Genomic DNA, 13,085 nt, shown 5'->3' on the forward strand with positions numbered 1-13,085 from the left:
AGTATATAAGGCCTTGCATCCGCTTTCTGGAGTGTTTGCTTCACGCAGCATCAACAATGCCTCCTCGGGTGCCAGAGGAAAAGAGAGTAGCTGCAGTACGCATGTCTTTGAGCGGCACATCCCAAAGACAGATCGCGATGGCTTTGGATTTACATGTAGCGACAGTGAACAGGATAATTTGCGCGTTTAGAGACGAAGGGCGCATAGGTGATGCAGCAAGGAACTGCGTTCGGAAGACGACAGCAGAAGAGGATGCCGCCTTGGTTCTCGTCGCCGAGACTAATCCCTTCATGACGGCTGGCCAGGTTAGAGATGCGGTTGGCCTCGATGTCAGCGAAGAATTGGTGAGAAAACGGCTTTTGGAAGAAGGCCTGAAGAATCGAAGTGCTGCCCAAAAGCGAAAGCAAAAAGACTGGATTTTGCACAGGCCCATCTGCACTGGATAGCAGATGACTGGCACAATGTCGTCTTTACCGACGAGTCCACATTCTGCACGCAGTGGGACCAAAAACGCAAATTATACAGACCAGACCTAACGAGGTTCGTTTCTTCCTATTATGAATATTTAGTTAGTTTGTGCCTGTTTCTATTTTCACAAATTTATTCCTGTGAGCCTTTTCTTGTTATTGTTAATTTAAGATACGTTTGTGGTGTAAATTGCCGCAATTTTAAATTGACTTATTGTTCTCCTCTCTTGTAGGTATGACCCCCGATACGTCCACCAAGTAAGAGTCAGTGGACGCAAAAGCATCAACGTTTGGGGGATTGTAACCAAAGAGGGCCTTGGACCACTACACAGAATACAGGGCCGATTTTGTACCGCCTCCTACATTAATATCGTCGAACAAGTGCTCCTGCCTCATGTGATCGACGGTCCTTTCAATGACGGCTGCTTCATCCTACAGCAGGACTTGTCCCCCGTGCACACGTCTCGCGCTGCCAAAGGCCGCCTGAAAGAACTCGGAATCATGACCATTGACTGGCCGCCACAAGGAGCGGACATGAATGTATACTGAAAACGTGTGGGGCCTAATGAAAAAGAACTTATCAAAAATGGGGCTTCACAACGTGAGCTGCGATGAACTATGGCGCAAAGTTGAAGCCGAATGGGAGCTGTTGAAAATCGACCACAACCTCGTACCAGCGCTGTACGACTCTCTTCCGCGACGCATCGCAACGGTTGTTCAGTCTGGTGGAGCCTTCTGCAAATACTGAAGGGCAACAAGCGAGTTGCGACACCCGGGACCCCACAATTTCTCAAGCAGCTGGAATTACCAAAATCTCTAATACCCCTTGGTAACCAGTGCGAGCAAAGGTATCCTTATTGAGGCGTTGTTTTTCTTCTGGTTTTGCTCTCGAGAAAAGCAATAAATTTATTTCTGGTCAGACATAGGCAAGGCACGCTATTCTTTGCAACATCGAAGTTTCTAATCAGCAGGACTTCCAGCGGCAGATATCTTTTTGCCGCAGGAAATTGCCGCGTGAGCCGTAGGGAAAATAAAAATAAAAAGAAGTGCTGATTCGCACGTAGTGCAATCAGCCGGTGTATGTCGCATTCCATCGAGCCCAAGCGGTGCCACTTGACCCTTTATTTATAGCGTGATGGCAGCGTTCAGAAAAGAAAAGACGAAGACGATAACGGTGCTCGAAAGGGGGTGGGGTCCGGTTGCCGGAACAGCCTGGCAGAAGGCAGCTGCACTGCACTGGGCATTGTGCGCACGCGCGTATTCTCGCACACTTCGCCGCTATGCTCCGTTGTACGGCGCTTATCGACTGGCCGGTCGACGCTCGCGCGTTCAGGTTAAAAAATTGGGCGATTGTACGCGACATACGGTGGTGGCGGTCGCGTTTCCCACTAGCGCAATGAGGTCGTTTTTTCCGCAGTTTCCTTTCAGGCGTGTCATTATTACACTACTAATTATCATTGATCAAGACCAAAAATTAAAATGAAAGAATGTCCCTGTGCTGTTATTATTTAGGTGAACGTGATAATTCCTTGTAAAATCACTTGCTTTCCTGACTTTCTTTGTGGAACGTGACTCTCTTTGTGGAAGACCTATGTGCGGTATGATCAATGGCTATGTGAAGGGGACTTTGAAGGGAAAGAAGCAGAGCGGTCGTGACGAGCACGGCCGCTCTCCTCTTCCATGGTGTACGTCTGAGGGGTGAGCGCATCGCTTCCGGTTTATATCCCAGCTGCGCGGCATGACTGCGCATGCGCAGCGCTGTGCAGCGGCTGCGGCGCCATGGTTGCCATGGTACTGGTTGCCATGGGAACGGCGCATGCGCAGTAGGGGCAGCGACTGCGGCGCCATGGTTGCCTTGGCAATGACGCATGCGCGGTAGTGGCCTTTGACAGGCGCCGCGAAATGCGCTTCTGCTAGCCTAGTGTAGCTTTCGCTACGGCGCCCGCTGTCAGCGTACGTGCAAGCTTTAATCAGGTCTTGGTAGAACGCTTAATTCTTGCCGTCCACAAATGGTCCATCAACTTTCTTTCGCAGCAATGTGTACAGGGGGCGCTTCGACCAAGTTGAAACACATACAATAACAGAGTAGAGGTGGGTTTATATAGCGCGCAGCTGACAAACGGTAACGTGCAATTGAACAACTGCTTTAACGCAGCGAATGTGTCGTAAGTGCCGGGTAGAAAAAACAAACATGAGAACACTATTACGAAATGGTGTGGGTAGCATCAACGCTGCGTATTACAAAACAAACTTAGGCGAATGTGAAACTGGGAGTAGTCAGGTTGATGATGATGAGGTTATCTGAATTTTACCCAAACGTTCCTTTGTAATGCTTTAGAAGCGATAGAAAAATTCTGCGATGAGAACAATATAAAGCATTTTACCACAACAACAAATCATAGCTTCATATCACCATGTGTTCCTAGAAATTAACCTTACTTTCCTGCCACCATACGCATATAAACGAGAAGGTGCGTGCTTTTGAGCTTCCCGTAAAATTGGTAAATTGGTTTTTGAGGAAAGAAAACGACGCAGTATCTGTCTCAGTCGGCGGACACCTGAACCGCGCCGTAAGAGAAGGAATTAAGGTGGGAGTGAAAGAAGAAAGAGAGAAAGAGGTGCCGTAGTGGAGGTCTCCGGAATAATTTCGGCCACCTGCGGATCTTTAACGTGCACTGACATCGCCCAGCACACGGGCGCGTCTTGCGTTTCGCCTCCGTCGAAACGCTGCCGCCGCGGTCGGGTTCCAACCCGGGTACTCCGGCTAGGTAGACGAGCGCCTTACCACTGAGGCACCGTATACACTTGCATTTTTTCATTGAATGTTAGGATAACTCTTGAAATGCGTAATTAGGTGCCATGCTTACTTCCTGATTTTTTCTGACACATTTGTTCTTGTGAATTCTTTTATTTGCAGCTAGATAAGAGAGTGTGGCTGAACGCGAGAACTCAGTTTGATGGGGCGATGCCTGCTTCCAGTTGTGTGTTCAGAAAATTTTACCTTGATCAAGGCAAAGTGTCTTCCGGCTCAATAGATAGGTAAGCAAAAAATTTCGCCCAGGAGTGTGTTTACAGTCTATTGAACGCTCTTTAGTATGGTTGAACATTGCACAATATCTTTTCGGAAAGCTGAATAACTTGTAAAAAAAAAAAAAAACAGACACAGCCTACCGGACTCGCTTCTGGGCCCTCCTGTAACGCTGCGCATGACCACCTGTCCAAAACTCTAGAAACTGAGAGGAAACTTTATTGCGTTAGCTCTAATACTCGCATTACTCAAGGTCGCGTTAGTATAAAACACAAGGCCATCCAAGTGGAACCAATGGGTGGTACCATTGGTAGAGAGATTGTACACCATTAAGTGCGCTTTTAAGGGCATGGAATTATTTTTGATAATGTCTATATATTTTAGCAGGGCAATGGGGCTAATTATTGTTGAAACTTGTGAAAGGTTTTTTGGGGGAGAGGAGGTTCACTCTGTGAAGTCGTCGAGCCAGACCTCAAACGGATTGAACCTTTGTAGGAACAAATGGTTCATCCTCTGTGTGACATAACCAGAAATTCGTCTAGCTGCCACGAGAGTGGGAAAAACAGACCAGAAATTTACCAACAAATTGCCAGGTTCCAGGCCTCGTCTCTGGATCAGTCGCGCAAAGCCCACCCCTAAAAAGTGCTGTCTATGTCATGTCATAGTAAAAAGCCATTCTTATAATCCATGCCTCATTTTGTTACAAAGGTCCGCATTTTCATTGCGAGATCATTATATGGCTATGTACACGTAATCAAAAAGTGTCCGCAAATTTTGTCCCCATGTTGATGTCGTTCTATATATATATATATATATGACAGCCGTCGCCGTATATATATATATATATATATATATATATATATATATATATAACGTCCCAAAGCGACTGAGGCTATGAGAGACGCCGTAGTGGAGGGCTCCGGAAATTTCGACCACCTGGGGTTCTTTAGCGTGCACTGACATCGCACAGTACACGGGCCTCTAGAATTTCTCCTCCAAAGAAATTCCAGCCGCCGCGGCCGGGATCGAACCCGCGTCTTTCGGGTCAGCAGCCGAGCACCATAGCCACATATATATATATATACGGCGACGGCTGTCAAACCTTCTGCTTTCGGGGGTATTTATGTTTACAAGTAACCTAACCTTGAAAGTGTTCATCAGCGCCACCCACGTTCATAAGCGGCGGACGTAGAACGTCCTGAGTTACCGCAGGTGTGACGTAGAACGTCATCGATCGGAGAGGGTGGAAGCTGCGTGAGAACCCTCTTATGCTTCCTATGGCATCAAGGCTGCCAATTGGCATCATGACATCATATGGCATCATATGGCATCATTGGCATCATATGGCATCAAGGCTGCCACGCTCAGAGGTAGAGCACCGGACGCGTAATTCGGAGGTCGTGGGTTCGGATCCCACCGGCGGCATGTGGTTGTTTTTTCTTCTGCTTTTCTAATCAATTAGCTTGAAGCGATAATATATTCAGTAATATTCTAAATTGATCAACACCACAAAATAAATAAATAAATAAATAAAAATCCCCTGTGCCCCTTGGTTTCTGTGGCTGTTGGCTTCTGTCATATTTATAACGAGCCCCTCATCCCCTTCCCTTGTTTGCTTAATTGCTTAGCGAGGGCCTCGGTTCTGGCAGCCTTGATGCCATAGGAAGCATAAGAGGGTTCTCATGCAGCTTCCACCCTCTCCGTTCGATGACGTTCTACGTCACACATGCGGTAACTCAGGACGTTCTACGTCCGCTGCTTATGAACGTGGGTGGCGCTGATGAACACTCTCAAGGTTAGGTTACTTGTAAACATAAATACCCCCGAAAGAAGAAGGTTTGACAGCCGTCGCCGTAGCTCAGAGGTAGAGCACCGGACGCGTAATTCGGAGGTCGTGGGTTCGGATGCCACCGGCGATATGTGGTTGTTTTTTCTTCTGCTTTTCTAATCAATTAGCTTTAAGCGATAATATATTCAGTAATATTCTAAACTGATCAACAGCACAAAATAAATAAATAAATAAATAAATAAAAAAATCCCCTGTGCCCCTAGGTTTCTGTGGCTGTTGGCTTCTGTCATATTTATAACGAGCCCCTCATCCCCTTTCCTTGTTTGCTATATATATATGAATGAGAAGAATATTGATTGCCTTAGGTAATGGGTAATAAAATCTGGCTAAATTCCAAATTTGGTTGATTTGGAGTAGTTAAACTCCAAAAATACACTCAGACGTCCCAGTAGCCATGGACGTCGATATAGCACTTGCACGTTAGAATAGCCATGGCTTCGATATAGTATGTGGACGTTTTGATTTCACATTGCTGCAATGGAGGTCACCGCAGTGGTCTGCAAAAAGATAAAAGCTTAAGAAAAGAAACAAAATTAGAAATTGAAAAAAAAACAATGCACAGAGAAAGAGAGGTCAGGGAAAGGCTTTCGCCTTTCCGCTCATAAGCAAACTTGAGAGCAGTCCTGTCCTTTTTTCACAGATGATTTCACACATCACTGAAAGCAGCTTTTAAAAGTTTGCTTTAGGACTAATTTGTGGTTCAATATTTTGTAAAATATTCTTTGCTACTAAAAGTTACTTATTGTCTGCCCGTATAGCTCGTAATCAAACGGTAGTAAGGTTACGGGCCAGAAACTGAAATACATCTTTTTGGTAATTATTGATATAATACAACCGTGGCCCTGTGATTGTAGAGGGCTCATTGGAAGAACTCAGCTTGAAGGCCTGTGGAACTGCTTGGGCGAAAACCTTGATGAGAGAACAAGTATTGTACTTCAAAAAATAGAGAGCTCTTTATGTTATGAAGATTTTTGAAACGTATTCTTCATTATTTCAAGTGCATGTGTGGTGCGGTAGCTAAATAGTTCCGATTAATATCCATTACTGTTAGCAAGAATGAGTTTCGAAATCTTTGCGTCGCTACAATAGATCACGCTATTGTACAGGTATGGTCCGGGAGCACGTAATTCATAGTCATCCATCAAGAAGAATGCAGATATTTTAAATACCAGCAGACGCAGTTAAATTGATAAGCACCTAACTCATCTCTGGCTTTCGCCGAGTGACATTGCCTGCAAGTAAGGCCTTTAAAACTAATCTGAAGTTAACCCTCTCCTATCTATGATAATACGGGACCAAGTAAACGTTTTCTGTAAAGTCTGTAAGTTTGTTTCTTTAACTGCGAAGTTTCTGAGAAAGCTGTGTATCCTTCCTTTGTAGCTGTTGGCTGCGATTGGGTGGACGTCAATGAGTAATTACTCCCTTATTACGAACCTACTGCACCCTGGGGGTTTCGCCTAAACATTTGACAAATACGCTATATTCTTCTGACATCACTGCATTAGGAGGGGTTGCTTTCCTCATTTGGGTTTTGAAACTTTGCAATCATTTCTTCCGAAATAAAGTCATTGTTTAAAAGTGTGAGCGAACTCAGGGATGACGGACCACCAGAAACCTGACGTAACCGCGCTTCTAGGAGAGGGCCGACGGTAAGGAAGTAACCTTTCAACTCGTTCACTTTTTCCTGTTCCCGAAATTCGGCTAATATCTGCCCGTTTGAACAATTCCCCGTTGAGACATGTGCAATCCCCGAAGTCCTTTTTCCGTTCCTAACAAAATTACTAGCTCATCAAGAGTGCTATTCCATTTTTTCCTACCTCATCTGAGAAACCGGGGTGATCCCCATTTCATTCAATTGGTGAGTAAAGATCATGGTTAATTACACGACGGTGCTCATAATACCATTGCTTTTTTTTCTAAGGATGTCCTCAAGCCTCCTTTTAATCCATAAAATGCCGGCTTTTCATATTTCTTTTTTTGCTCATATTTCGAATTCTCTCATTTAAGGCTAATTTAAATATGTTATTGAGCTTGGCCATAATACCTTCTAATTCTTGCGCAGCCTCGGCTTTGTGCATCATTCCGAACCCAAGAGCGGCCGATTCGAAAAGGATCGCTTCCGATACACCTCCGATGAACTGCGCCCGAGTAAGTTCGAAGAAGTTTCTGGCTGTATTTGCAAACCGTCTAGTTTAAAGTGAGTAGTAAAAAAGGCAGTGCTTAGCTCAGCTATGTCAGGATATACGTAGCAAAAGCAGTTTCGTCCACTGACATGTCTGTATAGCGACACACCGTCGTTGTCTTTCAGCAGCTTGGTGGCGTCTCTTCGCCAGACATTCCTCTCGTTCTTCGGGCGTGTCGGCCCGCCCGCTTAGCCTTTGTCGCCCCGTTTTCACGCTAGCAGCGGCTGCGGCGCCATGGTTGCCATGGTACTGGTTGCCATGGTAACGGCGCATGCGCAGTAGGGGTCTTTGGCAGGCATCGGGAAATGTGCTCCTGCTAGCTATAGTGTAGCTTTCGCTACAAAAGACTCGTAAAACACCTGTATACTGGCCACACAGATGCGCTCACAAACACAGGTACACTAGGCCCATCAACTTACGTCATGTTTCTAAAAAGAATGCGTTGACCACAACATCCACCAGCACTCCTACGGAGCCCTCCACTACGGCGTCCCTCATAGCCTGAGTTGCTTCGGGACGTTAAACCCTAATAAACCAAACCTTAGCGTTAAAACAGTTTTCGACACCAAATATTTATGACACTGCCCATCAGGAGTTTCGGCGCATCCATCACTCCTGCATTGTCCACTGCCAACTTTCAGCTTGCGGAGAATATGCGGAGAATATTCTTGCGGAGAATATGAAAATAAAAGAACATGGGGCTAGTGTGACTGAACCGGTGAATGCAACTCCGACATTGGCTGGATTCAGTCATACTTACCAAGAATTCCCATTTACGAAAGAATAAATAAGTTTTTGGACGTGCTTAGCTGCGAACAAAGATGAAAACGGAGGCAGAAGCACACAGAGCGGAAGCAATTTGCTCTGAGCTAGAAGTTGGCACCGGTGCCTTTATACCCACCTTTCCTGGACATCAACTAGCGCCATCTAACGCCTGCGAGTAGCGAACGCCGTGCGAATCACAGGAAATTATCTCATTAGTAATTGAAAGAAAATTTAAGTGCGCTGTGAAGAGATGTGCTAAGAGGTTTGTGCTGATGGTCTGCTCTTCCTATGCGCAGCACAATACAGCTTATAAAATGCTTACCACGCTTCCAGTGTTACTACCGAAAGACTTGAGAAATAAATAAGGCCTTATGGCATCCGAAATTGCCGCAGGAAATTTCGGTAGTCAGCAACATGCAGCACGTGGTAGAAGCCCTGTAAACTATAGGAGTGTCTGTACTGAGTGTCAGGGCTTCGTTTCTTTGAAGTGTTCGTTATAGCCTGGGGCAAGATTTGCCCCACCGCAATTTCTAACCAGGCGAGAGTCAAGGGCTGCCTGTGTACAGCGTTATTAAAGCGCAAAGCTTCACTAGGCTACTCAACACCGCGCTTCGCTTGAGCCGGAGCCCAGACTTGCCACTTCTGCGCATGCGCGAGGCCGAGTGACGTCACGCACGGCGCAGGAGGCCGCCGTCGCCGCCGACACAAACAAAAATAAAAAAGTCATAACAGAAATAAAATATCACAAACAAAAAAATTAAAGAAAGACAAACAGTGCTCCAGGAAACACTCATCTCTCTCTGGACACCCGAACCGCGCCGTAAGGAAAGGAAAATGAAAAGAAAATTGGTTTTAAGGAAAGGCAGCGACGCCTGTCTTTCTCTCATATCTCGGTAGATACCCGAACCACGCCGTAAGGGCCTTAAGGAAAATGAAATGAAATGAAAATTGCTTTTAAGGAAACCAAATGCTTGTCTCTGATATCTTGATGCACACACAAAAGGAATGCACACCACAGTACATGTCTCTAAAGCAACGTTCTAAGACAGCACCGTATCCACTACACGCGCGTCTCCTCCTCCGCCTCCGTACACGCAGTGTGTGGACGGCCGAACGCCCCCACTGTTATCGTGGTGCTCTCGGTGCATTGTGCGCCAACTGCGACAGCCATGACGTCAAACCAAGCACAACTGCAGCTTTTCGCTTGTATATCCAGGCTTAACCAGAGCTAAGCCACTGCCTAATTTTTTTTACTTGTGCTCCCTCATATTTTTTTTTTTTTTTTGCTGCAGACAAGAGCTACTACAAGGTCATAGGCACAGATTACTCCTCATGGATATTGCTGTACGCGTGCCTTGATGGTAAGCAACTCAAAGCGCTGATATGCAGAGCGTGTTGCAAAAGTTTACCGTCCACAGAGCCCCTCATCTCAACGGCGTGGTGGACAGTGAATTTTTGCAACAAAGGGTATTTTGTATAAAAATGCATTTCGACGGAGTGTACGATCGGGGACTAGTTGGTAATCCATGAACTAAGAACGAAAACCACGCAAAGGACGATACACAGGGAAGAAGTAGACAGGACGAGCGCGGACTTGAAACTGTTTATTGAAACATATCTTCCTTCCATCACCAACCCTACGCATGCGCGACAAGCAATCTCTATCTAATCGAGTTCAGGAACTTCAGTTCCTTCTTGTACAGATGGATCGAAGCCTCGCTTACACACTTTTCGGGCCCATATCTATCAATCTGCTAGGCTTCGATGACCTCACGTGTTTTCTGGTCTTTGGCCCTTCCGATTATCTTTGTGCGCTCAAAGAGTGGCGTGCATTTATTGTCACACGAAAGACAGTGTTTTGGCAAATGCATGCCGCTGTGAGAGCCCAACGAATTTTTATGTTCTTGTAGGCGCTTATTAATGCAGCGTCCCGTTTGCATTTCGAAGTTCTGCATGCATGCATTTTGCAAAATTGAATGCATGCATTTTATGCATGTATGCATACATGCATCCATACATGCATATATGCATACATGCATGCATACACACAGGGTGTTTTACCTAAGACTTCACATGATTCTAAAATTGCCTTTTTGAGCTGCATAGCGAATTTCTCGCCATAGCATAGTCAGTGGTGTAGTACAACAGAATAAAGCTAAGACGTTGTAACTAGCAGGCTGGTTAACTAATATTGAATAGTTAACTTTATAACTATTACTGTTAGGCTCCCTAATTATTGTTGGCCCGTATCTCACCGTATGTATTACCTATATTAGTTTTTACCATTCAAAGATGCGGTTACCCTCGGCGATGTGGCCCAAGAAAATTTGCCTACATCACGCCAAAATACATGCGCTGTCGATAAGCTTGCAGGCAAAGCAACCTTCCCAGTGCACTTAAGTCATCAAAATAGCCAAAATTTGTTTGGCCACAGCACCAAGAGGAATCCCGTTTTCGAAATTCTAAAAATTGATATGGAGAATAATTACGGTGGGCTACATGCCCCTCACAGTTAATGAGTCTAAAAGTAATAGTTGAAAAGTTAGCTATTCAGTATTAGTTAACCAGCCTGCTAGTTAGTACATCTTAGCAGTACTTCATCGCTGACCGTGCCATGCCGAAAAAAGCGCTATTCTAACTCAAACATCTTAGTTTTAGAGAGAGAGAGAGAAAAGGATGGAAAGGCAGGGAGGTTAACCAGGTGATGCCCAGTTGGCTACCCTACACTTGGGGAGGGGAACAAAGGGGAAAAAAGGAAAAATAGCGGCAAGGAAATGAGTCTTCTAAGTTCTGGGGCCTTGGACACAACCTTCCAGACAACGGAAAGCGGTGAAAGCGCTCCTGAATTTCCTAAGGGACTCGGGGTTGCATTCCCGCCTATAATCTTTAAGTTTTCAGTGGGCACCCTCTGTCCCTGTGACATAGTGGTCACTGGTCACTTATTTTTAAAAATGGTGTAAAGTCTTAGGTGAAATGCCTTTTATATTGTCTAGACACACATAACGCATTTGATAAGCGGAATAAAAAATGTCAACCATGGCGTCTCTGTTCTCAAAAGTCAGCTTACCTACACTTTGGTTTATACATGTCGTGACGGCTTTAAACTTTTGAGTTAAATATGATTATCTGACTTCTCGGTCGTAGTGTGGCCGAAATCCAGATTGGAAGATGGTGGGTTTTAATTTATCAAATGAGCGACCTGAAGCATTCGCAAGCTTAGATAAGGCCAGGTTGGGTAGACGCACTGTGAGCCTTATGGTTGTTAAAGGGCAATCTAAATGCCTTCGAATTTTGACCTATATATTGCAGCTAACAGACGGAACATTGTAGCAGATAAATTACGTTTTCACTGACGCAGGTGAAGAAAGATTGTACTTCTATTGCTGTGAGATAATTTTTTATTTATAGTTGAAACCGTCTGGAATTCGAAAAGTGTAATGAAAGACAAATTTCGACGCAGTCTCAAAAAGCTTCCTTGCTAGTTCTTTTTTTTCAGTTTTCTCGAAGGCTATTTAGTACCTTGTAATTCAAGATAAAAAAAAGTGTTGCATTATAATGTTCCATAATATACAAATGAGCGCCTGATGCAGATTGTAGTTCTTTCAGTTACCGCTACCTGATATTGCCGGTTAAAAAAGAAATGGTCGTGAATCCGAGTTCCAGGAATTCTTTCGTAAAAACATGGTAAATTTTCTTTTTCAGGGCACTCGTCAAATTTCGAGCTTTACCTTTCAAAGCCAATCCCTGTTTCAAAGGAACTCGAAGAGAAGGCTGCCAAGGCAATACACGACTCTGGATACAAATCATACGTTACTCTATATGATACTGGCTGTCAAAGATTAGTAAACCTCGAACCAGAGGCGAAGAAAGTAATCGACGATGTCCTGGAAAAATTGTCAATCAGAATCGAGGTCATCTGACGATAGCGCAATAAAGCAAGTGCATCTTTCAGACTTTCAGACTTTCAGACTTTCAGACTTTATTTCAGCATCAGACGAAACACAGTCTGATGCAGGGACAGAAGCTAAAGGCTAATGGTGCCTGACGAGGCCTCTGACCCTACACAGCTCACAGCGGTACAGATACAACAAGCATCTTAGAACCAAAATAATAAATTTATAGTTGAAACCGTCTGGAATTCGAAAAGTGTAATGAAAGACAAATTTCGACGCAGTCTCAAAAAGCTTCCTTGCTAGTTCTTTTTTTTTTTCAGTTTTCTCGAAGGCCTTGTAATTCAAGATAATACCTTGTAATACCTTGAATTCAAAATAAAAAAAAAGTGTTGCATTATAATGTTCCATAATATACAAATGAGCGCCTGATGCAGATTGTAGTTCTTTCAGTTACCGCTACCTGATATTGCCGGTTAAAAAAGAAATGGTCGTGAATCCGAGTTCCAGGAATTCTTTCGTAAAAACATAGTAAATTTTCTTTTTCAGGGCACTCGTCAAATTTCGAGCTTTACCTTTCAAAGCCAATCCCTGTTTCAAAGGAACACGAAGAGAAGGCTGCCAAGGCAATACACGACTCTGCAAATTTCTAATCACTTAGTGTGTTTAAAGCATTATGCATTTCAAAGAACCCACCGTCCACTCAGAAATTTCAATCTCGTTTACACAGGGTGTTTCACCTAAGTCTTTCCACAGTTTTTAAAACAAGCTTTTTGAGTTAGCTTAGCGCTTTTTCGACATAGCATTGTGAACGGTGAAGTACATCAGAATACAGCCAAGACGAGCTATTTAGCAAAGTGGTGAACTAAAATTGAATAGTTAACTTTTAACTCTTAGTGTTAG

The 13,085-nt window shown here is 44.4% G+C and overlaps 1 protein-coding gene across 1 annotated transcript; it reads left to right on the plus strand.

Moving 5' to 3' along the window:
* Positions 1 to 968: 968 nt before the first annotated feature.
* Positions 969 to 12,212, plus strand: LOC149330769 (uncharacterized). Its single transcript, XM_089559499.1, has 5 exons — positions 969 to 1,007; positions 3,385 to 3,506; positions 7,407 to 7,492; positions 9,585 to 9,653; positions 11,995 to 12,212. The coding sequence occupies exons 1-5, from the start codon at positions 969 to 971 to the stop codon at positions 12,210 to 12,212; spliced, it is 534 nt and encodes a 177-aa protein (XP_089415625.1).
* Positions 12,213 to 13,085: the final 873 nt, after the last annotated feature.

This window comes from Amblyomma mixtum, chromosome 9, assembly GCF_055824585.1.
Source record: "Amblyomma mixtum isolate Tamu chromosome 9, ASM5582458v1, whole genome shotgun sequence".
Classification (NCBI taxonomy): domain Eukaryota; kingdom Metazoa; phylum Arthropoda; class Arachnida; order Ixodida; family Ixodidae; genus Amblyomma; species Amblyomma mixtum.